This window comes from Camelina sativa, chromosome 4, assembly GCF_030686135.1.
Source record: "Camelina sativa cultivar CO46 ecotype springtype chromosome 4, ASM3068613v1".
In the NCBI taxonomy this organism is placed as follows: domain Eukaryota; kingdom Viridiplantae; phylum Streptophyta; class Magnoliopsida; order Brassicales; family Brassicaceae; genus Camelina; species Camelina sativa.
In genome coordinates this window covers 20,841,570-20,866,255 of record NC_141883.1, presented here as the reverse complement: position 1 = coordinate 20,866,255, position 24,686 = coordinate 20,841,570, and the positions used below count along the sequence as shown (strand labels likewise).

The following is a 24,686-nucleotide window of genomic DNA, read 5'->3' as shown; positions in this document are numbered from 1 at the left end:
ATTGGGTCACAACTGACCGGCCCATTAGCCAAATTTCTATATTCGTAGAAACCGAAATTCGATCTCATGTGTGATAGTATCTTCTACAAATGGATTTACCTCATGCAACTGCGTTAAGATCATTTCACCATCTGTTTTTTTTTTGTAATACGATCTTTGAAAACGTCATTTAATTTCTATATCATCCCATTTGTCCTATACAAGGGAATATACGAAGATCAAACATAATATCTTCTTTTGTGTTGAACCGTGAAGTCTAGTCTACTCCTAGCTTCTAGGACTGAACGAATTGTTTGAGATCAACAAAAGATATATCTTCTCTTTTTAATTATTCTCTACGTATATGTATTTATACTTTTTTTGTTTTTTTTTTTTTTTTTGGTAAAAGGTATATGTGTTTATACTGTTAACTTCTACATATAAACACAAGTTTTGGATGATTTTAAACAATAAACGGGAAAAATAAACTTGTGCATGTTTGAAAGAAATTTGGAATGTCTCTTAAATTAATGTCATGTTTTTTTCTACATAATATAGGCGAACTCAATTGTTGTTTACCGAAAATTACACTGGACAAATACAAGTTTTGGCACAATATATTTTCAAGCGACAGTGTCACTTTAGGACTTTCTCAAATTGATTTGATTTTTGAATAGGCAAACGTATGTGCCTAACTCGTAAGAGAAAACAGAATTTTCGTATGACATCATCATTTGATTTTGTGAGGAAACAAGAAACAGACTAGTGACTTGCTAGGAAGAGAGAGAGAGGTGATGTCTTTGAGAAGTTCAGAGTTGCACACATTCATTTATTTGGTAATCAAAACTTTTCTTTTTTGTCAAATGGTTAGGTATTCTTAACCTTATTAAATCCATATATATATATATATATTAACTCTTAATTTTTATTAACATCAATATGGTTTCCAGCTAAATGCTTTGCACAATCCGACATCCAGGTAATAACCCTAACGAATCCGAGGGGATCCTAATTATACAACAATTATTCGAAAAAGTAGGATGATCAACATACAATCAATGAATCCAACCACATACATGTGGATCGATCCGACCATATATATACGTGCCAAGAACCCAAAAGCATCATTTAAGAAAAAAAAATGTATTCCGTCTGTCTCTAATACATTTATGTTTTAGGATTTATTTTTGTCTCTCAAAGATTCATGTTGTAGAATAAAAAACTAAAACAATTATACTACTTTATGCTTTTTGACACATGTCATTTGTCTATTAGTTTATGGTTTCTCTATCCACCAAAAAGTAATTATAAATTAATTTACAAATAAAATTTAAAAAAAAAATTTAAGTGTGATAGTGTTGAAACATCAATCTATGTGAGACAAATGGAATATATAAATACACTTTGCCCAATATGTATTATCATTATATATATAGATGGAAAGTTGGAAACGTAACACGTGATGATCCCATATAACATGCACATTACAAAGTTCTTACTTTTTAAAAAATAACAATAACAAAATTTTGTCAAGTATGTGAATGCGATTACTTCGTTAGGATCTCTCTTGTAGGAGTTCTACATAGACATATCAATAAAAAGTTTTGAAAATAGATCGTTATTCCATATATATATATACTAATATACACGTACCCTATTACCCCAATTAATAATAATGACGTACGGTTCATGTTGAGAATAGTTAATTAACAAAATTGCTTCGAATCGGAATAAACAAGAGAGCTAATGTCCTCCCAACTAATGGTGCTTTGATCTGCCGAAGTACTTGTGGCGGCTCCTGAGAACAAGTCGATGGTTTCGGCTTGGAAATTCCCGAACCACTGATGATCAATAATTGTGTTAAGCAACGGAGAGTTTGCGTTGGTGGTCAATATCGAGTTCATGGGGAAACCCTCTCCTGATCCTAAGTGGTTATGATTAGGATCTAACAAGAGTTGAGAGAAGGAGAGATGATCAAAAGCGTTTGTCATCGAATCTTGATGATGATGATGAGGGTTTGCCCTCTCCAGTTCTTGATCTTCGATCTTGACCATGATCGCTGGCTTAATATCTTCTTGGTCGCAGAACGAGTTGGTTTGATTCATGACAAGAGTTGGTACATGAACGAGTTGATGATGTAGTGGCCATGTGAACATTGCTTGGTCTTGTCTCATCATGAAAGAAGTTTGAATTTGTTGTTGTTGTTGTTGTTGTTGTCTCTTCATCATCACCATCATCTCTTGCTGCGCCATACAAGCTTCTTGAAGCTCCTTGCGTTGTTTGCTGATAAGTTTCTTCTTAAGCCTTGTGTTCCAATAGTTTTTTATATCGTTATCTGTTCGTCCCGGCAATTGAGCAACGATTATAGACCACCTTTAAACATCATCACATAACTACGTAATTAAGAGTTTTCTCAAGATTTTCACCCAAAAAAAAAAAAAGAGTTTCCTCAAGATATTTTGACGATATATACATGAATAACGTATATGAATAGTACCTGCTACCAATGGTAAGATAAAGGCTACAAATGATGTATTCTTCTTCCTCAGAGAAGCCACCATGCTTGATGTTTGGTCTAAGATAGTTAAGCCACCTCAGCCTGCAACTCTTCCCACATCTCTTCAACCCTTAATTAAACCAACCAAGAAATGATTATATAAACAAAAAGCCTCTTTAATTTAATTATCAATTATTCTTTACTAAAGAGAGATAGATCAGAATCATCAAAGATACTACTATGAACTTAAAAATAGTTAGAAAAGTATTAATACCAATCTTGTGAGGCAAAGCGATCCAATTGCCTCCTGTGCCATTCTTTTCAATGTAGGATTTGAGCTTTGCATCTTCCTCAGGAGACCAAGGCCCTTTCTTCACGTTCGCTTTGTCACAGCATGGTGCTCTTCCCATTCTCCTTCTCCTAGTGAAGTCTTGTTCTTGATCTTGGTATTGTTCTTGATATCTGCCTTTGTTTATCCCTCTCTATGACAAAGATTATATATGTTGGTGGGTATGATGGTGCGTAAGCTATATAGGGAAAATATTATGTGAATGCAGAAAAGAAAAAAGGAGGCTATATAATAGCTGGAGGAGATGTCAAAAAGTCTTTGTAAGAAATTATGTCAAAAAGTAGGGAAGTTTTAATAAAATTAAAATAAAATTAAATTAAAAACCAAAAAGTAACTTTTGGGAATTTTTAATGTTATTATTGTAATCCAACAAAATTAAATACTTATACAATAGTGAGAAATGGCAGAAAAGATAAGGAAGACTATTGCACACGCAAGTCGTCAAAGAAATTTCTCTTCATTTCTTCCTAAATATATCGATACGTTCAAACTCAATTATTTTGTCTTTCAAATCATGAAAAACAGTTACATGGTTTTGACAGCATCTGCTTTAGGCCACATGTTATATTGTAGTTTTTTGGAGTAGTTATTAAAGAATTTCTCTTAGCAAGATGGTTATGTAGGCTCAAAATGCATTCAAGTTAGTGGGTTCGAACCCCAAATAGGCATTATTTTTATTTTATCTTTTGTTTTTAACTTTTAAAATTATATAATTTATAGTTCATAAATTTAGAAAACACTACGTATAAAAATTGCTTTAGGCCACTATTTTCACTACGTATAAAAATTGACAGCACTTTAGTCTTTACACTAAAGTTACTTATGATAAAGTAAATATATATATATACATTTTTTTTTTGGTCAAAATATATATACATTATGAGGGTCTTTTAACTACGTCTTTGCGGTTGAAAATGAAACGATGGGTACCAAAATTGGCTAGATCAACAAAATTCGTTATGGTAGGTCAACAAAATTGCCAAACCGAAGAAATTCTACCCCATATCAGGTAAACTAATTTATCCTAGTTTAAAACAATAATAAAGAATACAGTTACTGTTTATAGATTATAGAGTACTTATCAAATTAGACTGTTTAACTGAAATATATGAATTAACTACACAGTTACTTACTAATCATCATCACGTAGCATTTTGTTTATTTATTTCCGTTGCATGTTACAATTAACTTTCTATTGTATTAGAAATGGTGTGATTTTAACAATCACGACGAACATTTCCACGTATAACTCCATAATGAAAAACATGATATATGGTTGTTCTTGGATACATCCAAAAATAATTTACAGAATTTAATAATTTTCCTCTATAAAAAGTAGTCAAAAGTATTCAGGACTCAGAAGGCTGATATACCGGTGTGGTATACATTCTGAAAAATTTTAAGTTCTAATTATGAAATTAGAAAACATCCGAGGTTGGAAATATTAATATCTAACTATGCAATATACAACATGCACATTTGGCTGGTTGGATTAATGATACTTACAAAAAAAAATTTGGGGGGAGTGATGTTTGATTTGTAATATTTTCTTTTCTCTAATTTTCATGATTATTCTAAGGTTTGCAAAAATATGAAGTTTATTGTTTTACTAGCATATTTTACTTGTGCATCATATAGAAAATCTTCGTCAAACTCAAAAACAATCTCTTTCCAATTGGATTTTTGTGAGTGATTTTGCAATAGAGTGAACTCAAAATTCTAGAGATGGAATTCAAATCGTTTCCGTTCAATCTGGCATCGTTGCTGAAAAACAATTGCAATTAATCAGTTTTTATATTTGTTTACAAAATAGTAATGATTTGTTTACTCACTCGTTTAATAATAATGATTTGTACTGACTAAGCTCAAAAGGGTGGATCTTTATATATTATTGGGTGTTTCAAAGTCTATGTGTCACGTCAAAACTATATGTAAAATATAGATATGTGATACAAATATAATATATTAATAATTAGTAGTAAATTGTTTTTTATGTGATAATTGTTATTAGGACTTACGAGTGTTCATCCATAATTAAAGAAAAAAAAACAGATTTGAATTGAATATACTCATTTTATCTATATCCAAAAACTCAGAATATCATAAAACCAAACCAAATATGAAAAAACAAAGTATACTATCATGCAGTTCGTACTGATGGCGAGATTCCGTTTCCACACTATAAATGGAGGCTTGATAAGTGTCTTTCCTTCATCAACTAAAAAAATCAAAGAAATTTAGTACTTGCACCTATCCTCTTCCGTTAATGAAGTAGATGAAATAAATCAGAAAATAGATTTTATTTAAGAATGAAATTTTATTGGAACTGTCCATATCCGGTTCATCTTTCGGAACCATATCAAATCCCAGATTTGATAAAATATGATGAATTGAGACGGTATTTTGTAAATACTAATTAACTAATTTACTGTCTTTCTTAGTTAAACTTAATAACCGACTCTTCTCGAGGAACATAAAAGGTTGACTTACGTTGAGATTTGACATAAAAGTTTTAAAAGTCAAAAAAACACTTTGGACAAATAATGTCATAAGTGGTTTATTGAGATTTTTTTTCCACTTTATATATGTCATTTTTATATAGAACTATAAAGTTTATCACTGAAAAAGTAAATAAAGTTTTGAGCTTTATAAAGTTAAGGGAAATTTTGTGAAGATTTCAAACCATTACCCATTGGTAGGAATTGGTCTCGTTTCGTAGGCCATCTCTTTTTTCCAATTTTCATATAATATATAAAACACACAAAAATCATAAGAACTCTGCTTTTATCAGGATTCTGCCTTCTCCAACCAATTCTACAGGTCTTACTTTCCACAAATAAAACATGAGATACTTGCTGTTAAAGGCCGGTTGTACGGGCATCCTTAACGCTACATCAGTTGTAATGGTATTAGGGAAGTTAAAATATTTAAATAATAGTCTACACTTAAGAACACACCATTCAACAGTTTTTGCAGAAGACCAATTTTCTATTTCTTAAGAACAGTTGTACCCACTATTCAAAAATTTTATTATTTTAAAACCCTTAAGAACACACCATGTGTTGTAGCGATGAGAATGGTCTAAGGGTGTGTTGGGTGTGTCAGTTTGCCCTGGGCGTTCGGCGGATTCGGGTTATTCGGGTCGGTTTGTTCGGTTTTGAGAAAACTCGGTTTTTGGAAAATTCTGCCGAATTGAACCGAAATTAAATTCAGTTCGGGTCAATCGGTACTCGGTTTGTTCGGGTCGGTTATTAGGTTTTAAATCAGTTCCGAATTTAAACTGAATTTTTTTCTAATTCGGTTAATTTGAACCGAATAAACAAAAAAAAAATTAAGATAATGGACAAAATTAATAAAAAAATTTACAACCCACCAAAATAACAATAGACCTCATATACCCGGTCCAAAAACAAACTAAGTCCAATAGTTACAAGTCCAAATGGACAGATCCATTAGGGTTTTCCAAAAATGATGATCTGCAGCGGCGAACTATGACGGCGAGCTGAGCTGAGACGGCAAAGCTGGAGAGATCTTGGGCATGCATTTTTCCCCTACCATCATGAAAATCGATTACATCAACCAGTAGAACTAAAATCATCAAACAGCAAAGAACAATAATTTCGATTTTATAACAACGAAAATAGAAAAGTTTAATAAAGGATGGATATATCTAACTTACAACGACAAGAACACAAACACAACAAAGTTAAAAAGATCCATAAGATTAAAAGTTGAAACTCAAACCCTAGAGTTCTCCAAATCGGATAAGAAGTTATCAATACATAGGAAGAAATTACAGAACAAAGAATCAAACATATAATCAATTAAATACCTAGAAGAAGAGTTTACCTTTAAGAAATTTTACAGGTTGAATCTCTGATAAAAATGTTCTTTCTTAACTGCGAAAGAGATTTGAGAGAATGAAAGAGGATGTAGAAGAGATGAATTGATAAAACAGAAAGAGATGTGATGATTATTGATTAGATCGGAGAATAATGAACTTGTGAAGCTTTTCTCAAAACAAAACTAGGGTTAATGGTTTATGGTTAGGCTTATATATGGCTGCAGATTCTAATAAAACCGATCGGTCCGATTACCAAACCGAACCGAAATCTGATTACCCAAAACAGTTGCGCCGAACGGTTTGATTTACTCTCTTTGGTTTGTCCAGGTAACCAAAATTTTCGGGTTGTCCGGTTCGGTTTTTTCGGTTTTGACCGAACGTCCAGGATGAATGTCAGTACACTGGTCCTGTTTTTTTTTTTTTTTTATCTTTTTTTCTTTACATTTTAGAGTCTTAAAATTTTAGATAATTGTAAAATATAGTCTATTTTTTTAATTATTAAATATCTAAGTCTATAATTTTTTAAACCTTCAATATAGCATAGGGCGCCCAATAATTATTTGATTCGAGCCTGGCGTTGACAGACACCTTTTATAAGGCTCAGTTCGGATTGCATGTGTTAGTTCTACATAATCTCTATTGCTTGGTAATCTACAAAAGCCTCGCTTGCATTGCATATGTTTGTGTTTCTGTTGCTTTGTTGTTGACTTGAAAAGTCATCTGACTCTTTTTCAGGTTGACTGAGATGTTGCTTTGTTGGATTCTTCTTTTGTGACTCACTACACTATCAACATCCTTATATCATACCTTTCTAGCAAGACGCCATCGGAGGTTAAACAATTCTTTATTGAGCTTTACCTTTCAAGGGACAACCTCAACAAATTCAGGCCAGTACACGGTAAAATCAGGGTACTCTATTTTCATACAACACAACCTTGGTAAAAAACTGAATCAAGCATAACTAAGTTGAAAAGCCAGGTCTAGAAAGTAAAAGCTTCAAGAAAAAAATAAATGTTTCTTGTAGCAAACTCTATGAGGTTGTGTGGCTGCAAACAGTCGGCTCGTGGACCACCTTTTTCAAATTTGATTAATAATATATGGAGTTTTTGAAGTAAAAAAATAAAAATAATATAAACATCTACCTTATAGCCTATTGATTTGTAATAATGATATAATTAGATTACTAATCAAGTTTAAACAAGCATATATGCATGTTGTTGACCAAAAAATAATAATATGAATATTAATAATCTTAGAACGATAGGATGATTATAGCTTTTTATTATTATTAATACGAATATTAACCCAACAAAAAAAAAATCCAAAGGCTACGTGAAGAGGTTTGAATATATTGAGTAGGCATATTTTTAAAAAACAATCTGCAATAATTTGGTCTTTTTGGCTACTTTTATAATTTTATTAAGGACCCAATAAAAGTCTTTTGGAAGTACTCTAATGGTTATAAAAAAAAATTGTTCCCATGAAAAAAACACACCATCTCTTTTCCTTTTCTATTTAACTACTACATTATAAGACTTCAGTAATTCAAGTCATCCTCACTACTTTTTATATTTAGTCTGTCTAGTAGATAAGACATGTTATCATCTCGTAATCATGAGATAATCATGACATCTTTTCAAGTCATACCAAGTCCAAGTCCACGCTGCTAATTAGAGACTTTAAGATTAAGGCTTGTTATTATTTCCTTTACTTTTTGCTTACTGATAAGTTCTGGTTTAAATCTGATGTTAGATATCAATTATGTCTCAGAAATAGTGCTGTAGACTTGAGGAAAACCATTGGATGTTAACATGTAATCAGAAACAAATATATGTAAACATGTAATCAAAAACAAATATGTAAATATAAGATTATTTGTAATGAGGTAACAACATCTACAGATATTGAACCATCTAAGTCGTAAGATCTGAAGTATTAGATAAACCAGATTCTAAACAATCCCAACTTATAGTTCTCACGAATCAGAATCACAGACCATAGGAAATGAAAAGCAAAACCAAGAAGCCGAACTGACAATTGCACTTTGCCTAGCTTAACTCAGATTCACAGTCCAATTCATGTTGTCTTCAATCAGACCCATCTGCAAGCTTGTCAGGACGGTGTAGAGTTGCTTCGACACAGTTCCAAAGGTACCTTCTCCGTAAGACACTCTGCGTTTCAGAAAAACAAAAAAAAGCTCTTATGACATACAAAAAAAAAAAAAAAAAGGCGAAAGCTTTACCGCTTTTTAAGTTTAGCTTTTGATTAATATGGGAGATACAAAGAAATAAAGGCTTTACCTTTTGCCTTTGTAGGTAACACTTCCAACTGGAGAGACAACCACAGCAGTCCCTGTGCAGAAAACCTCGTCTGCTTCTAATAATTCATCCACTGTCACATTCCGTTCCTCCACCTGATACCAAATAAACATGCACCGTGATCACAAGCCAGTAGTGTAGTGCTATGATCCACTTTAAAGATGCGAGTATTGTTGAGAATCTGAAGAAGGGGAGAGAGATTACCTGAAACCCTTGCGTTCGAGCCACGTCGATTATACTTTTTCTTGTAATCCCCGGTAAAATGGTTCCTTTTATTTCAGGAGTAGCAATCACATTATCCTGAGAAAGAAAAATGTTGGTAAATAATCTCATCTCCTACGCCTTAGAAATTTAGACTGCTAAAGGGATAGACATCTTATAGACTTTACAAGGCATCATCAGATTCCGAAAGATTCGTTTTTTTCCTTACCTTTACGATGAATATATTGCAAGACGAGACCTCTTCAAGAAATCTTTTGTAAACGCAATCAAGATACAATACATCAGAATATCCTTTAGCTTTTGCAATCGACTGTGCCTTCAGTACCTAAATTATGAGTTGTATGTGTTAGTTACAAAACCTGGTAATCAATATATTCAAAAAATCAGCTTTTACTTACTGCAGCATAATTGCCGATGGTTTTAACACCTCCGGTACCACCAGGAGTTGCACGGTGAAAATCATTTTCCACAATCAAATTGATCGGTGCGACACCTTCCTGACAGCATAATATAAATCCGTATCATCATTTAGAGAAAAGGAGAAACATACAACAAATCTTATCTTAGATATATGGAATTGATCTAAAGAGGAACTCTGAAAGACCTTGAAGTAGTTCCCGACAGGCGAAACATAGATAATGAAAGTATATTCTGGTGCAGGTGCAAGACCAAGAACAGCTCCTGTACCCATAAGCAACGGTCTCACATATAAAGAACCTTTACCTAGAGGTGGAACCTAAAAACAAGACATCAACACACATGTTACAGTCATAACATCAAACAAAGATATAGATAATTTCCTCTGCATATCGGGACAAAAACATAAAACTGTGTGATTCATTACCCAACGTTTGTTTGCTAATACAGTTTCTTTCACAGCTTCGACAAACTGCTCAATGGATGGAGCAGGCATACACATCCTCTCAGCACCATTTCTCATACGGTTTGCATTCTCCTCAGGACGAAAGAGGAGGATATTATTACCATCTTCCTTTCTGTAAGCTTTTAGCCCTTCAAACAATCCCTACAAACAAACAAAAGAAGAACTTGAACTAATAAGACTCATGTAATCCTAAATTCCAACCAGCACACAAACACTCTTGGCATCTCTCATCATCAAATCCTCATTATATGCAACTAACATAGCAACTACGAGATCAGACTCGTTGACAGATTGTGTAACCATGTCAAAAAATCTGACATATCCTTACCTCAACCTCCTAAATTTGTCTCGACTAACATAGATTAAAACTCTTTTCATTGAACTAATTACAGTAAAGTAAAGGACAGGACTTTAAGAAACTATGAAACAAAATCGACAAAATTTCTCACATATTTTCAATTACTTAACCTTAACCACAGAGATTAAGCTCGTTAAACAGTAAAGGAGATGACTTTGAAGAAGAAAACTATAAAAGAAAGAAACCTGTCCATAGTTGAGTACACCAGCAGAAGGGCTGACTTCAATGTTCCCAAAACGTTGCAATTCACCTTTTGAGAACTCTCCATCGATGTTACATTTCATCACATACATGTAATCAGTCGGCTTAAGCCCAAATCCAATGTTATCCCAATCTATATCGGCTAATTCAGACACCTCCGTACTACTAATTTAGACAAAAACAACATATATAAAGTGGACCTGGATGAATTTGGAACAAATAACCCCCAAAGAGATGTTGATTCTGATTCCATAACAAACCTGGAAGAATTGGAGAGCACAGCGTTGCATCGAGTAAGAGAAGCACCACCATTGCTGACACTTGACAAAACAGAGGAAGAAGACGAAGAATGCTGAAGCTGTGGATATAATCATCGGAGAAATGGGTTTAGATAAAAAAAAAATGAAGATGGTAACATTTTGAGGAATCGATAAAACAGTAGCAAGAGAGAGAGAGAGATAGAAAAAGAGTTGACCTTGATGGAGGAAGATGACGGCGGCGATAAGTTCCGAGTAGAGGAGGAGAAAGAGTGGAGACGCGTGGAGAAGGCGCGTGAAGGACAAAGTAGGTAATTTTGATTAAGACTCGGGGAGATTACTGCTCTCTCCATTGCTTCTGAAAATGTTTGCAAGTGTTTGTTTATGTGTTTCTTCTTCTTTGATAAAGACGACAATGTGGGGGGGAGACGGAGGAGGAGGCTCTCTCTCTCTCTCGTGCGTTTCGTTTTTTTGCTTTTTTAGTCTTTACCCTAACAACACCTTATTTCAGTTTTATTTGTTGTAAATCAATTCTTTTATAAGATTTAAAAATAAAAAATAATAATAATAAGGTACAATAATTGGAGGGTATTAACAATCATCCAAATTAAAAATATTATTCCAATAGTTTATAATGATACATAAATATACTGACATTAGATTTGATTATTTTTAAATCAAAAAATATATATAACTAGATGAAGACCGTCCGATGTGTTTTAAATTTTATAAATTAATTAAATTTAACAAAAATATATTAAAATTTGTTATACGTTTTTTATAATTTTTTTTTGTTATAATACACTGATTTATATCTATTTACAAATCTTTATGTATGTTACTATTAAAAGTGTATTTTTTTTACACCTAAATATACTTTATGTTAAAAATATATTATTTATCACCACCTAGAAAATGTCGATATAAACACATTAAATCAACTATTATATGACCAAAACACCAATTTAATAATATTATTTTTCACATAATTGACCAAATCCAAATTCAGTCACCACAACACCAGTAGTAGACTCATCATCACAAGAAATCATCAATAAAACTTAGTTATTCAAATTTCAAAAGAGTTGAGATAACAACTAAATCACAACTTCAAAGCTTTGGTTAAATCACAAACTTCAAAGCCTTAGAGTAGTCTTGAATTTACATAATGAAGCAAAACTCCACAAGGGAGTAAGAGATTTTGAAGCCAGTGGCGGAGCTAGGAAATCAGTGTATCAGGGTCAAAAAAAAATTTAAGGGGTCAATTATATAGTTCAGTTTTTTTGTAAGGGTCAATTGTGCTATTTTTCTAGGGTCAATTTGATTTTTTCCCTAAAAATTCAACTAATTTTAAAAATTCACCAGGATCATTTGACCCACATGATCCTATATTGGCTCCGCCCATGTTTGAAGCTAACTATTTCTTTGCATAAATTAAATTTTTTGATATGAAATGAATCTAAGGAGGTTGCTTGAATTGCTTCAAGTACCTGAAACATATAGATCATTAAAGCATTGTAAGATCAGATTTTTGTGTGTAAGAGAGTAAGAGACCTAAGTTATTGCTTACTTGCAACTTGGAGACATTTTTGCACAACTTTTTCTTTTTTAATTTGTAAAAGTAAATTCATTAATATTCAAGCAGCAGAATGATAAAGTTCAAAACACGCTACAAAAAACAACATATTATATCACATAAATAGTATCACAAACTAAATGATATTGTTTTAAATTACATTTAATAACTGATAAAAAAAAGATATTAACATCAATTACAATAATCGATACTATTATTAATTTGTATAACATCATTCATTATAACCAATGCAAATCTAAATCATTTACATCACTTTAAAAATATTGATACAAATATATAAATTTACTTCTCTTAATAATTGATGTATTTATTAATTTATATTCACATCACTTAGAAAATGATACAAGTTTTATGTCATTTTATAAATGATGTTAGCAAATAGCAATACATATATTTTCAAGAAAAAAGTAATTGGATAAACATATGTTATTTTTGTTGTAATCAAATTTCTCCTATTAAATATTAACTTTTACACATGTCAAAATCTGATATTGATAACTTGACACATGTCAAAATTTTGTTAAGTAACTTTTACACATGTCAAAATCTCAGATTAATAACTTGAAATGTGTCAAAATCTTGTTAATGACTAACTTTCAAAACCCAACTTTATATAATATATATATACATTAAATAATATATATATATATATTATATATATGTTATTTTGATTATATAATATAATATATATATAATATATAATATAATATATATATATATTATTTTGATTACCCTTTCAAATTACATTAATTTATTATTTTGATTATCTTATTTTTCTTATATTATGTTAATCACTAATTTTAACACTTTAAACCTTTTTATACTTTAATCAGTTTTTTGTATAAATTTCTTTTTACTATATGATTATAATAAATAATAATTGCAATTAAGTTGCAAATATTTTTCTTATTAATTGCACATATTTTCCTATTGAAATTACTAATTTAATAGATAAGTTTTCTATTAGAATTAGTGATATAATATATTACTTTTGGTTTTATATACTTTTAAAAAATATTAATCCTAATCCTTTTATTTTTAAGATTTTTAATTTTCCTAATAATTATTAAATAAATTTTCTTTTTACTTATGTCAAAATATAATCGATATACTTGACACATGTCGCGACTATATGAATTACTAACTTTGAAAACTAAAGTTTATATAATAAGATTTTGGTGTCCAAATAAATTAGAATCCACACACATGAATCCATTGATATAATTTTAATAAAAAGATAACTTAATCAGTGATTCAATAAACCTTACTAGTATTTAATTTATTTACTCTATATTAATCTACTAATCGGTTTAACTGGAATTAAACTGGAATTTAGGAAGAATATTGGTGTAATTACAAACATAGAAAACAATTGTAGTCCAAATATTTACAAGGAAAAGATTGATTGTGTAAGATATTATTTTATTAGGATATTTTTTTGTAGTTGACTAAGAGAAAAATATAGTTCTTTTTTGTGGGTTTTTTTTCCTAATACTCCACTAGGAAAGACATGAATTATAAAATAGAAATCAGAAATTGTACAAAGATTAACAAAGAAAAGTGAGAGTTTTTGACAAAAAAAAAATAAAAAAGAAAGAAGAAAATGAGTGATAATACAAGAGAAAAAATAAAATAAAAATAAAGCTCAAAATTAATGTAAGACCGAAAGTGGTTTTGCAAAATACAATAAAACTAAAATGATTGATTTGCTCACCATTTTCACCAACGACTTAGATACGTTCAAAAGAACACGTGCTTCATGCGTTTTTGTCAATCCCGTCTTGAAGGTATATAATGGGCCTAACCCAAAACAATCTGGAACGAGCCTAAAACTCAACACAAAGAAGGGTGGAAGATTATCTGAACTAGTGAAACGACGTCGGGTATATCTATATTCAGAGTCCAGAGATGTGATGTTACTCTATTTTGTTTAATACTCTTTTTGGATTATTGCTCTTGTTTTGTTTCTTTGGTATGTTGAACTTTCCTTGATTTCTGAAGCGGAACGAATCTGTATTAACAGCATTTTGGATTCTCTTACCAAATGGTGTGACATAACAATGTCTTCGTAAAACCAATGTAGACTGAAGAAAGAAAACAAACGTTCCAATTCAAACACAAAACTACAAATATTCTAGTTTCTGAAACATCATCAGAGTATATATATATATATATATATATATATATATAGCTCTTCTTGTTGTTCTTTTTCTTCCCCTTCATATTCTTTGCTGCATATGTATCTAACATTCGTTTAAGTAGATCGAGTTGTGATGGACCTCGGCCCAAAAATGGTAGAAGCTTATAATACATCCAAAAAATCATTAACTAATATTCCTATTGTTCTCTTTCGTCTCTAAATTACAGTCATGGTTATCGAAGAAATTACTAGATATCAAGGAAAGCAACAACACCTAAGGATATGGTTTTTGATGGGTCAAAATCAAAGTTGAATATATGGCTTATAATTAATGAGAATGAGTTGTCATAAATGCTTCTACTAAAATTAGATTTTTGCTTCAAGACAAGGGAAGAGATTTTGGAAAAAAATCTTAGGACCATCTGAATTCATTAAGACACTACCCATACATTTTGCAATAATTCTAGAAATTGTGAGTGAGCTTTCACTTTCTCCCCCTTACCTTCAGTCCCACACACACACATTCATACCTTACTTTCCCCCTTCTCTGTGTTTTTCTTTCACATGGAATGTCTTGTTGTGACACAACAGCTTCAACGATGAGATACAATCCAAAAGGGTAATTAAAGCAAAGGTGAGAATGGAATATGTAATGTCCCAAATTCCAACATCATTTAAAGACAACGGAAACACTAAAAAACAGTGTTTGCTTGAGATTATTAAACCAAATAAAATTCTTAACTAATTAAGAATCAAACCTTAATGTACATATTACAAAATTCCTACCAAAGGATAAAACTACTCGAATACTTGTGGCAACGTTAATAGAAAGTAGAAACGATACAACCTTGAGACTTTGAGAGTTTTTAAACCACTGAGACTTGTTTGCCTTAACCGAATCAGAGAAGGAGGGGCTAAATTAAGTAGTTAACTCCAAATGTCATTAGTTGAAAATTTTTATACCGAGACGTCGGAGACAAGGAAAATCTAATTACTGAGGAGATCCGGTGGACTTCCTGAATCCGGCGAAGATTCATTCATCGCCGGAGCTTTCTCCGTCACGTCTGATTCCGTCTCCAGCTGCTTCGTTAGAGGCATCTTTGGGATCTCAGCGAGAATCTGAACGACTTCGCGCATCGTCGGCCTCTCCACCGCTTGTTCTTCAACGCATAGCAACGCAACGTAGAAGACGTGCGTTACTTCGTGAACTGGTACGGAAGAGAGTCTAAGATCGATTACTTTGAGCACACAGTCTTTATTTGAATCCGTCATGCTTCTAACCCACTGAACGATATCGACGCCGGCGCCAAACTCTCCGACTGGTTTTCTCCCGGTGATGAGTTCTAGAAGAACAACACCGAAACTGTACACATCACTCTTCTCATCTACCTTCAATGTATACGCGTACTCTGCAAGTCAAGGAACAAAATAGTTTCAGAGATTTTTTTACATTCACCAAGTGTTTGATTAAATACTAATGTGAGTACCTGGAGCGATGTAGCCATAGGAGCCGGCAATGGCGGACATACATTCAGAAGTGCCGGAGTCTTGTAAGAACTTGGCGAGACCAAAGTCAGCGACGTGAGCTTCAAAGTTGGAATCGAGGAGGATGTTGTTGGATTTGACATCTCTATGAACGATCAACGGGGAACAATCGTGATGGAGATAGCAGAGACCTTTGGCTGCTTCAAGAGCGATCTTGTAACGTGTGTCCCAATGTAAATGACCTCCTTTTTTGCCATGAAGAACCTCTCCTAGGCTACCATTAGGCATGTACTCATACACTAGGAGATTCGTTTCGTGGTTAGAGCAAAAACCAAGCAATCTCACTATGTGTCTGTGTCTGATCCTTCCTAGCGTCTGAATCTCGGCGTTGAACCCGTGATCGTGGGAAGATCCATGGGACATTGTAGCTAATCTCTTGACAGCGACTAAGTCACCGTTAGGCATAGTGCCTTTATAGACAATCCCAGCACCGCCTTTACCGATGATGTTATCTTCCTTGAGGGAGTCCAAGACATCGTCACAAGTGAAGTCTAGTCTCTGGAAAGCAGTCAATCTCCATGCCTTGGCTTCACTCGCATTTCTTAAGGACCGAGCTTTGATTATGGCCACTATAGCAAACACCATTGAACAAAAGAGCAATCCTAGGACGAGTAACAGTTTCGTAGTGGCAGATAAAGGTTTAACATGAGAGTGGTGAGTTCCTTTGCCGCAAGGACCCAAATACGGACCACAAAGATCAGAATTACCCAAGAACGATGTGTAGTTGAAGTAACTGAACTGCCCAGTGCTTGGAACTAAACCAGAGAGATTGTTGTAAGAGAAATCAACAGATGTCAAACTCTGCATTGATGCTATCGACACAGGTATCGAACCAACGAGATGGTTTCTCGAAAGATTCAAGTAATTCAAGATCCTCATACCAGTGATCTCGTTAGGAATATCACCTGATAGCTCATTACGACTCAGATCAACAAACGTTAGCAGCTTACAACGACTGATGTCCGGTGCGATCCTACCCGAAAACAGATTGTGGCTAAAATCCAACTTAGATAACTGCTGAAGCCTCCCAATCTCCGGCGGAATAGGACCAGCGAACTTGTTACCATCAAGGAGTAGTTTTTGAACACCGGAGAAGTTTCCAATAGCTGTAGGTAATGAACCAGAGAGCTGGTTATTAGACAGACTAACCTGACCAAGGTCACTAGACACGCCTCCGCTTACTGGTAACTCTCCGGTGAGGTAATTGTCTTGGAGCTCCACTTGAGATAATTTAGGTAACCCGAAAAGCCCCTTAGGAATCGACCCGTTGAGAAAATTCTGACCCATCCGGATCCGGGTCAGAGACTCACATTTGCCAAGCGAATCCGGGATAGAACCAAACAAGAAGTTGCCGAGAGTGATTAAAGTCATTAACCTGTTACCGGCGCACATATTCGGCGGCAAAGTTCCGGTGAGTTTGTTGGATGAGAGATCAAGAATCACTAATCTACCATTATCCCCTAGCTTCTGAGGGATACCACCGGTGAAATTGTTCTCCCAAAGCTGTAACACTTCAAGCTCCGGCAGTTCACCGATGAACTCAGGTATAGCACCGTAGAGCTTGTTCCTGAAGAGATTCAAAAGCGTTAAGTTCTTCAGCTCTGAAAAACTCGTCGGAATCTCGCCGGTGAACATATTGTTAGACAAATCCATCGATTTCAAGCTTGAAATCAATCCCAGCTCTGAAGTTAACGGTCCCGAAAACGCGTTCACTTGAAGAAACAACGTATCTAGGTTCTGAAGCTTTCCAAACTCCGGCGGAATCGCTCCGGTTAAACCGCAATTAGCGGCGTCGAACCGTAGGAGCTCCGATAAATTCCCAATCTCCGGTGGAAGACCGTCTTCAAAAGCGTTGTAATACCCGATGTAGAGCTCGCGAAGAGTCGTTAGGTTTCCGATCTCCGGAGGGATTTTTCCGGTCAGCTCGTTTCCGGAAACGGCTAAGTACTCGAGAACAGGCCAGGTTCCGTACGTCGCCGGGATTTTGCCGGAGAAGTAATTACCACCGAGGTGAAGGTGCCGGAGTTGCGTCAGGTTCGTGATTGAGAGCGGCAAGTGTCCGGTTAAGTTGTTGTTATACAAATCGAGAACACGGAGGTTCACCAATCCAGAGGAGAGTTCATCGGGATACGAACCGTTGAAGACATTATTGGAGAGATTGAGAAGACGAAGCTCGTAGAGGTTTGAGAATTCCGGCGGGATAGGACCTGAGATCTGATTAGCAGCGAGCGATAGATTCTGCAAGAGAGGTAAGTGAGATACGTCGGAGGAGAGAGTACCGGAGAGGTTGAGACCAGAGAGGTCGAGAGAGGTCACGTGACGGCGAGATACGTCGCACGTGACACCGGTCCATGAACAGAAGGTTGTTGTTGAGAGGTTCCATGAGGAGAGGAGTGGTGAGTGGTCGTCGCCGGTGAGAGAGGATTTGAGTGAGAGAAGAGCGTTGAGTTCTGTGATTGGTTTAGCGACGGTGAAGGTATGAGAAATGTGGAGGAGGAGGAGAAGTAGAAGAAGCTTCATGGCTCTTTTTTTTGATTTTTCTCTTTCTGTGTAAGTTAGGGTTTGGTTTAAAAAGGGTGATAGTGTGGTGAGGGTAAGTGAGGAAGATGATGAAGATGGCGTGATTTTTTTATTTTATTTTATTTTTGTATATTTTTATGTTGTAAATTATTTCATTTTTTGGATTTTTCTTGGAGGGAGATTTTTTTAAAGAATATAAACCATTATTTAATTGCATAAAGTTTCTGAAAATAGAGTAGGACACACTAATTATAAATAAAATCTTGAAAATCATTTATTTTACATAAATAGAAACATATGCATGTAATGGATTTTTAATGAAACATGGGATTAGAAAGGAATGATAAAACGATAATTACATGAGAGAATGTTACAACTAATTTTCGTTTTTTGGAGCTTTGTTGTTTTGAAACGTGATGTTACCATATCTTGACAAGTTCCTCCAATATAGGAGTAGTATTTTAATACGTCACATATGTAATAATGCAATTATCAAGGCGAACTATAAAATCATAAAGTTGTTTTAAGAAATTTTTTTAAAAAAACCATAATAAAATAATTAATGAATAATGATGAACGGTCCTGATGTTATAATTTGACGGAAAAAAATATACTCTTTCCCTTTTTAAATATAAGATATTTTAATTAAAGCACTTTGATTAAGAAGTTTTTACTTTTAACAAGTTTAATCAATCATAAACAATACTGTATGATATAAAATATTAAACTAATCTAAAAGTTACATAAAAATTGAAAACATCATATATTATGAAACAAAAAACTTATCTAAAACATCTTATATTTTGAAACGGGGGGAGTATGAGCCTACCACTCGGATTCACAAAATTACAGATTTATCGAGAGACCCGCTAATTAACGAAATGGAGTACTATTCCAAAACATTTAAAATTGGATAATTAGTTTAAATGACCAGAATTACCGTTGAACGGTATTGGGTAAATCACATTTCTACCATGAAGGACCACAACAAGGCATGATCGACACAAAAACCAGAGAGCCAGCCAGTCTCTGAAAAAGACGAGAACAACCCTGAGTCCTGAGCTGAGATGATGATGACGCACGGGACCTGTTAAGAGTCTCGAGAGATGGGTAGGGATACGATCGTGATTTTGTATTTGTGGAAGATGATGAGTCAGTAAAAACAGTCCTATGTGCATCATTTTCATCTTTTTGCCAGTTTACCACTGTCTTCACTGATCAACAATAATGGTTTCCTTTGTCTACTGAACAAAACATATGGCTTTCCATATACATTATTTCTATTTTTTCCCCTCATTGTATTATACTATCTCACAAATTAATTTAATTTAAATTTAGGAACTAAAAAAAAAAAGTAGTACTTATTTTGATTTATTGGAATGAGAATGGATAGCTTAAATATGGAATACCAAAAATTAGATAACCAATTGGTTTTTTTTTTCCTTTGTCACTAGACGAGTTTAGGTATAAAACTATAGGCACTGGAATAAGTCGTACTCATATTAGGTGAATATTTGTTTTCTTCTTCATGGACCCGGACCAATAGAATAATTTTTTCATCTGCAACGCACTTCCTTGCACTAGATAATAAACTAAAATTAGTGAAAATTTTATAATAAAGGTCCCTTACAATAATGAAGGCACTTTCGAATGATAAGAATGGTCTACTTTTTTTGTGTGTGTGTAAAATTGGGAAGATGTATATACTTTTGGATGGGTGTGTATTTAAAGAGTCATTTGTTAAGCTTGATTTCATATTTGGTACCAAATCAAATATACTTTATCTAACTAATAGATTACGTTAGCACTTAATCTTAACAATTCTTGTTTGCTATGACAAAAGTATTAACAAACTATAACTAAGACATACGAACTTAATAAATTTTACATAATCTCGAGTTACATAATGAGTCATTTTGACCAAAATAGTGTTGAACAATCGAATAACATTGGATTTATTCATTTAAGAGAAGGGAGGAGATGAACATATTACTAGGGTTACATTCCTCTGCTCTCCCCAATGTCTTATCCTCTTATACAAGATTGTGACTAATCGACTATCACATTCATGAGTTCAATCTTTACTCATTTTAAGTTTTCTTTTTATTTTTTATTTCAAGAATTTTTACACAAAGAACCAAAGCAAAATTTTGAATCTTTGTATGTTTTGGGAGAGACAACAAACAAGACTCAGTCCTTAGGAACTGTTGCTTTCTGTTGGTTTGAATCATGCAAACAGAAAGACACGCTGTAAAAGCAACCCACTGTTGTAGCTAAAAGACAGAACAAAGGTCACAAAGTCATCTTTTTGTTTTTTTGGTTTCGAAATTGAAATTATAAAGAGTGGGTTCAATTTTTCAGGTGGTCCTTTCAAAATTTGTAGGGATAAAAAAAACTTTACGATAAAAGTGAAAAATGAAAAAAAAAATACATATATGGGACAGGACCAAAGGGACCATAAGCTTCATCATCATGTTCATGGCCCAACCAACTACCATACATTATCTACATTTAGTCATATATGTGTACTTTGACCCATGAACTACCCATCAATACGATTCGTATGAACAATTTTTCCAACCCTGAAATAGTTTAAGACCAATAGAGTTGTAGGAAACACAGAAGCATGGCATCAGCTTAATACATAAAATGTTTGAAAAGAGAAAACCTGCTATTGAAGTGTTTTGCTCGCTCTCTCAAGTCCCTTTGGACTTGCAGGATTCAAGGGGTTTCTCTTTGCCTTTAGACTTGCCTAAATAGTTCAGAGTCACACAGGGAACTATTACAACGGTCTCACATTTCTTGTGTAAACTATTACAACGGTCTCGACACGAACCAAAAATTGGACTTTTACATAATGAGGCAAGAATCAATCTAACAAGATCAGTGAGCAAAAGATGATTACAGCTTTGACGTAGGAGGCATGTATGAAGAGATAGTGTTGTTTCATTCTTTCTTCTGTGTCCAAATTTTTACAGACTTGTCAAGTGAGCCTGATGCGATCAAATTCTCTGTCGGGTGGCAAGCTACAGTCATAACAGGCTCAGTATGGCCCTCAAGTTTCTGAAGCAGTTTCCTGGAGTTTAACTCCCACATGTATACACAATTATCCTCGGATCCACTGACTATCCGCTTTCCATTTGTGACAGAGAACGCAGAGGAAACACAATACTGTGAGTTTACGTGGCCAGTGTATGTTTTGAGAAATTTCGCAGACGAAATGTTCCACAACCTCTGCACATTTAAATATCGTGAAGAGATCAGTGCATTAATAACGTTGCATGAGAATTTATCCTCCAATGTCCTCTTATAGATGCAAATAAATCAAACACCAAAAGAAGATATATCTTAGAAGCCACAACCCTCTAGAATCAATAACAGAACTATACTAAAGCTACCAACTTTTTGCTTAAAAGAGAAATAATATCCTTAACTAGAAAACACTATTGCAAATACCTTTGGATTGGCTTCTCTCCTAAATCAAACTTCTATAAACACCTAGAATCTAACGCTCTACTCAAATCTTCATGCTTTTCTCTGAGATAAATTCAGCAAAATCTTACAATATGGAGAAGAAGTTACTCACCAGGGTATTGTCCAGTGTGCCAACGAGGATGAACTTGCCATTGGGAGAGAATCTAACAAAGGAAACAGGAGGATTCTCATCATCAATCAAAGTTTTAATACAATGCCCAGTGCCAGCATCCCATATACGACACAACCCATCATAGCTACTAGACACAATAAGAGACCCATCTCGATTAAAATCAACATCAGTAACAGGATCAGAATGCGCGGGAAGAACTTTCAAACACTTCCCAGTAGTAACATCCCAGATCCGAACCGTTTCATCGAACGAACCAGATACAATCATGTTCGACTGAGGATTGAAATTAACACAGAAGGCGTAATTGGTGTGTCCGATCAGCGTCTTGATCAACGAGCCGGTTTCAACGTCCCACAGCTTTAACGTTTTGTCATCGGAAGCGGAGGCTATAAACCTCGCGTCTGAAGAGAAGGCCACATCGGAGATACCGTACTCGTGGCCGGAGAATTCTCGTGCAGGCTCGGCGATGGGGTTTCCGTCGGTGTTGATTGTGTAAGTGCGGAGGCTTTTGTCGGCGGAGGCGGAAGCGAGGAGGCGACCATCGGAGGAGAATTTAACGGAGGAGACGGCGCGTTCGTGGGTTGTTAGGGTTTGGGAGTGGACGTATGGAGTGAATGATGCTGTTGCTGTTGTTGCTGGTACTTCTTCTGCCATGGGTAATAGTAAAGGAGTGTATTTTTTTTTGGGAATTAAGAAGATTGAATTTGGGAGATTTAGGGTTTTTGGGAAAGGGAGGCTTTGGTCCAAGGAGAGAGACGATCCAGTGTTCTTTGATAAACCCTGATTGATTTAAACCAAAATTGTGGGGTGTTTTTTGAAATAATTGGATAGTATAGGGGTATCTTTTGAGTTTTACGTAAATTAAAGTAGTTTCACGAGCAGCTCACGTGCGCGATTTCTATGCTCAAACTCTCAGACTGGTTCAGAGTCTTTAGAATCTTTTATTCTTTACTTTACTTCCTCTGAACACAAAAGCTTCATTTTTAATATTTTTGTTTAGGTTAATGATACTACTTTCCTCTAATTTTTCACTTATGAATTTTTATAAAACAAGAAGAAAACTCAAAAAAAAAAAAAAAACTAAGAAAAGAGAGATTAAAGTTTTTGCAGCTTTTCCTTAAGTTTATAGCTTTAATTAATCTTAAGTTATCATACTCAGAACCATATTTATATTTAATGAGATTAAATCTCTTCGACCCGAACAAATTAATTAGTTTTCATTTATGTTGTGGTGTTTTCAACTTGTAATTGGACAGAACAAGCTATATACTAGATTTTAGTGTTTATTATCGACCAAACAAATCAATATCGAAATGATATTAAATTTTGATTTAAGTCTTTATTATCGAGCAAACAAATCACGAACACAACTAACAAGACTTGCAACTACCACCACTGCTCATTTTTTGTGTTTTTTTTCTGTAGTAGTATTTCGTTGGAACGATCGAATCTGAACTTCACAAAGTAAAAAATTTATGATTTTATTATACGAAACGATTTGTAAAATGTAAACTCGCACGAACACATGGAGAAAAAACAAATCTCGTTGCCTCGTTAAACCCAAAAAGCTTACATAACAAAATAATTAATACTCCTATAATTCAGTTTTCATTTTTTGGTATTTATTTATTTATTTATTTCACTTTATAGCATATGATTATATAATCGATCGCGGTTTGCTTATTATGTTGAACAATTGTTACGTTATCGTACATACGTTATAAATGAAAAGTTAGCCATGAAACGAGCTCCTTGATAATTTATGGTACATTGATGAACCGGATCGAGTCTTCGGTGAGATAGATAATAAAACTTCAAGTTATACAGAACATGCATATTAAATTATAGATAAATTTGGTGTGAGTGAGTACCCATACTTCTATGGGTGGGTAGTAGTAGTAATGCATTAATAAAATAAGGAAAATATTTGTGTCATAGTATAAAATTATGCATTCGTTGGTAATGTGCATGATGGCTGAAGTAACACAAAAGAAATAATGTTTTATTGATTTGTATGATTTTGGAAGATAATCTAGCTAAACGTTAGTACGAACGTTGTCGGTTAAATTCACATTGTGAGAACACGCCTTGTAATCAAGATTTTTTTTTTTTGTCAAACAACGAAAACATATTTTAATGAAATTATTTGTTTTAGCAAATAAGTTGTAAAACGTCACGTCAGCTTATCTCTCGTATAAACATATGGTATTAGATAGCACGTCGTGTACACAGTTCACAAAAACTTCGTCAAATTAAATTAGTTAAAAAAATCAATTTGATAACAAAAATCCAAATTGAAAAGCTGTTCGACGAAGAATTAAAATGGCTATTAATCAATTAATTGGATATGTAATAAAAAAACTTATAAG

At 33.8% G+C, this 24,686-nt stretch overlaps 4 protein-coding genes across 6 annotated transcripts; all 4 read right to left on the bottom strand.

The window, feature by feature from the left end:
* Positions 1–1,581: 1,581 nt before the first annotated feature.
* LOC104780792 (transcription factor RAX3-like) lies at positions 1,582–3,027 on the bottom strand. 2 transcript variants are annotated; one of them, XM_010505332.2, is made up of 3 exons: positions 2,751–3,027; positions 2,477–2,606; positions 1,582–2,352 (listed from the first exon to the last, which is right to left on the bottom strand). In XM_010505332.2, the coding sequence occupies exons 1-3, from the start codon at positions 2,884–2,886 to the stop codon at positions 1,686–1,688; spliced, it is 933 nt and encodes a 310-aa protein (XP_010503634.1). In that variant the 5' UTR covers positions 2,887–3,027; the 3' UTR covers positions 1,582–1,685. The 2 variants fall into 2 exon arrangements, with proteins under 2 accessions (XP_010503634.1, XP_087366572.1); XM_087510446.1 differs by having other exon boundaries at positions 1,582–2,314; positions 2,751–3,001.
* Positions 3,028–8,511: 5,484 nt separating this feature from the next.
* Positions 8,512–11,427, bottom strand: LOC104780791 (branched-chain-amino-acid aminotransferase 3, chloroplastic). 2 transcript variants are annotated; one of them, XM_010505330.3, is made up of 10 exons: positions 11,127–11,427; positions 10,912–11,009; positions 10,636–10,816; positions 10,054–10,233; positions 9,814–9,945; positions 9,608–9,706; positions 9,418–9,534; positions 9,192–9,287; positions 8,970–9,082; positions 8,512–8,840 (listed from the first exon to the last, which is right to left on the bottom strand). In XM_010505330.3, exons 1-10 carry the CDS (start codon positions 11,259–11,261, stop codon positions 8,723–8,725), a joined length of 1,269 nt encoding a protein of 422 aa, XP_010503632.1. In that variant the 5' UTR covers positions 11,262–11,427; the 3' UTR covers positions 8,512–8,722. The 2 variants fall into 2 exon arrangements, with proteins under 2 accessions (XP_010503632.1, XP_010503633.1); XM_010505331.3 differs by having other exon boundaries at positions 10,636–10,813; positions 11,127–11,417.
* A 3,937-nt stretch (positions 11,428–15,364) lies between these two features.
* Positions 15,365–18,927, bottom strand: LOC104780790 (leucine-rich repeat receptor-like serine/threonine-protein kinase BAM1). Its single transcript, XM_010505329.3, has 2 exons — positions 16,133–18,927; positions 15,365–16,054 (listed from the first exon to the last, which is right to left on the bottom strand). Exons 1-2 carry the CDS (start codon positions 18,708–18,710, stop codon positions 15,633–15,635), a joined length of 3,000 nt encoding a protein of 999 aa, XP_010503631.2. The 5' UTR covers positions 18,711–18,927; the 3' UTR covers positions 15,365–15,632.
* Positions 18,928–21,268: 2,341 nt separating this feature from the next.
* LOC104780789 (COMPASS-like H3K4 histone methylase component WDR5A) lies at positions 21,269–23,142 on the bottom strand. The gene is made up of 2 exons (XM_087510453.1): positions 22,297–23,142; positions 21,269–21,944 (listed from the first exon to the last, which is right to left on the bottom strand). The coding sequence occupies exons 1-2, from the start codon at positions 22,969–22,971 to the stop codon at positions 21,657–21,659; spliced, it is 963 nt and encodes a 320-aa protein (XP_087366579.1). The 5' UTR covers positions 22,972–23,142; the 3' UTR covers positions 21,269–21,656.
* Between the last annotated feature and the right edge of the window lie 1,544 nt (positions 23,143–24,686).

What these genes read in the sequence shown, in the direction of transcription:
- LOC104780791 (XM_010505330.3), bottom strand. Translation starts at nt 11,261, where the DNA reads ATGGAGAGAGCAGTAATCTCCCCGAGTCTTAATCAAAATTACCTACTT. An exon ending in GTGTACTCAACTATGGACAG is followed by an intron (nt 10,234 to 10,635) that starts GTTTCTTTCTTT and finishes GTTTGTTTGTAG; the next exon opens with GGATTGTTTGAAGGGCTAAA. An exon ending in GCAATATATTCATCGTAAAG is followed by an intron (nt 9,288 to 9,417) that starts GTAAGGAAAAAA and finishes TTTCTTTCTCAG; the next exon opens with GATAATGTGATTGCTACTCC.
- LOC104780792 (XM_010505332.2), bottom strand. Translation starts at nt 2,886, where the DNA reads ATGGGAAGAGCACCATGCTGTGACAAAGCGAACGTGAAGAAAGGGCCT. An exon ending in CGCTTTGCCTCACAAGATTG is followed by an intron (nt 2,607 to 2,750) that starts GTATTAATACTT and finishes GGTTTAATTAAG; the next exon opens with GGTTGAAGAGATGTGGGAAG. An exon ending in TATCTTACCATTGGTAGCAG is followed by an intron (nt 2,353 to 2,476) that starts GTACTATTCATA and finishes TGATGTTTAAAG; the next exon opens with GTGGTCTATAATCGTTGCTC.
- LOC104780789 (XM_087510453.1), bottom strand. Translation starts at nt 22,971, where the DNA reads ATGGCAGAAGAAGTACCAGCAACAACAGCAACAGCATCATTCACTCCA. An exon ending in GCACACTGGACAATACCCTG is followed by an intron (nt 21,945 to 22,296) that starts GTGAGTAACTTC and finishes TTAAATGTGCAG; the next exon opens with AGGTTGTGGAACATTTCGTC.
- LOC104780790 (XM_010505329.3), bottom strand. Translation starts at nt 18,710, where the DNA reads ATGAAGCTTCTTCTACTTCTCCTCCTCCTCCACATTTCTCATACCTTC. An exon ending in CTATGGCTACATCGCTCCAG is followed by an intron (nt 16,055 to 16,132) that starts GTACTCACATTA and finishes CTTGACTTGCAG; the next exon opens with AGTACGCGTATACATTGAAG.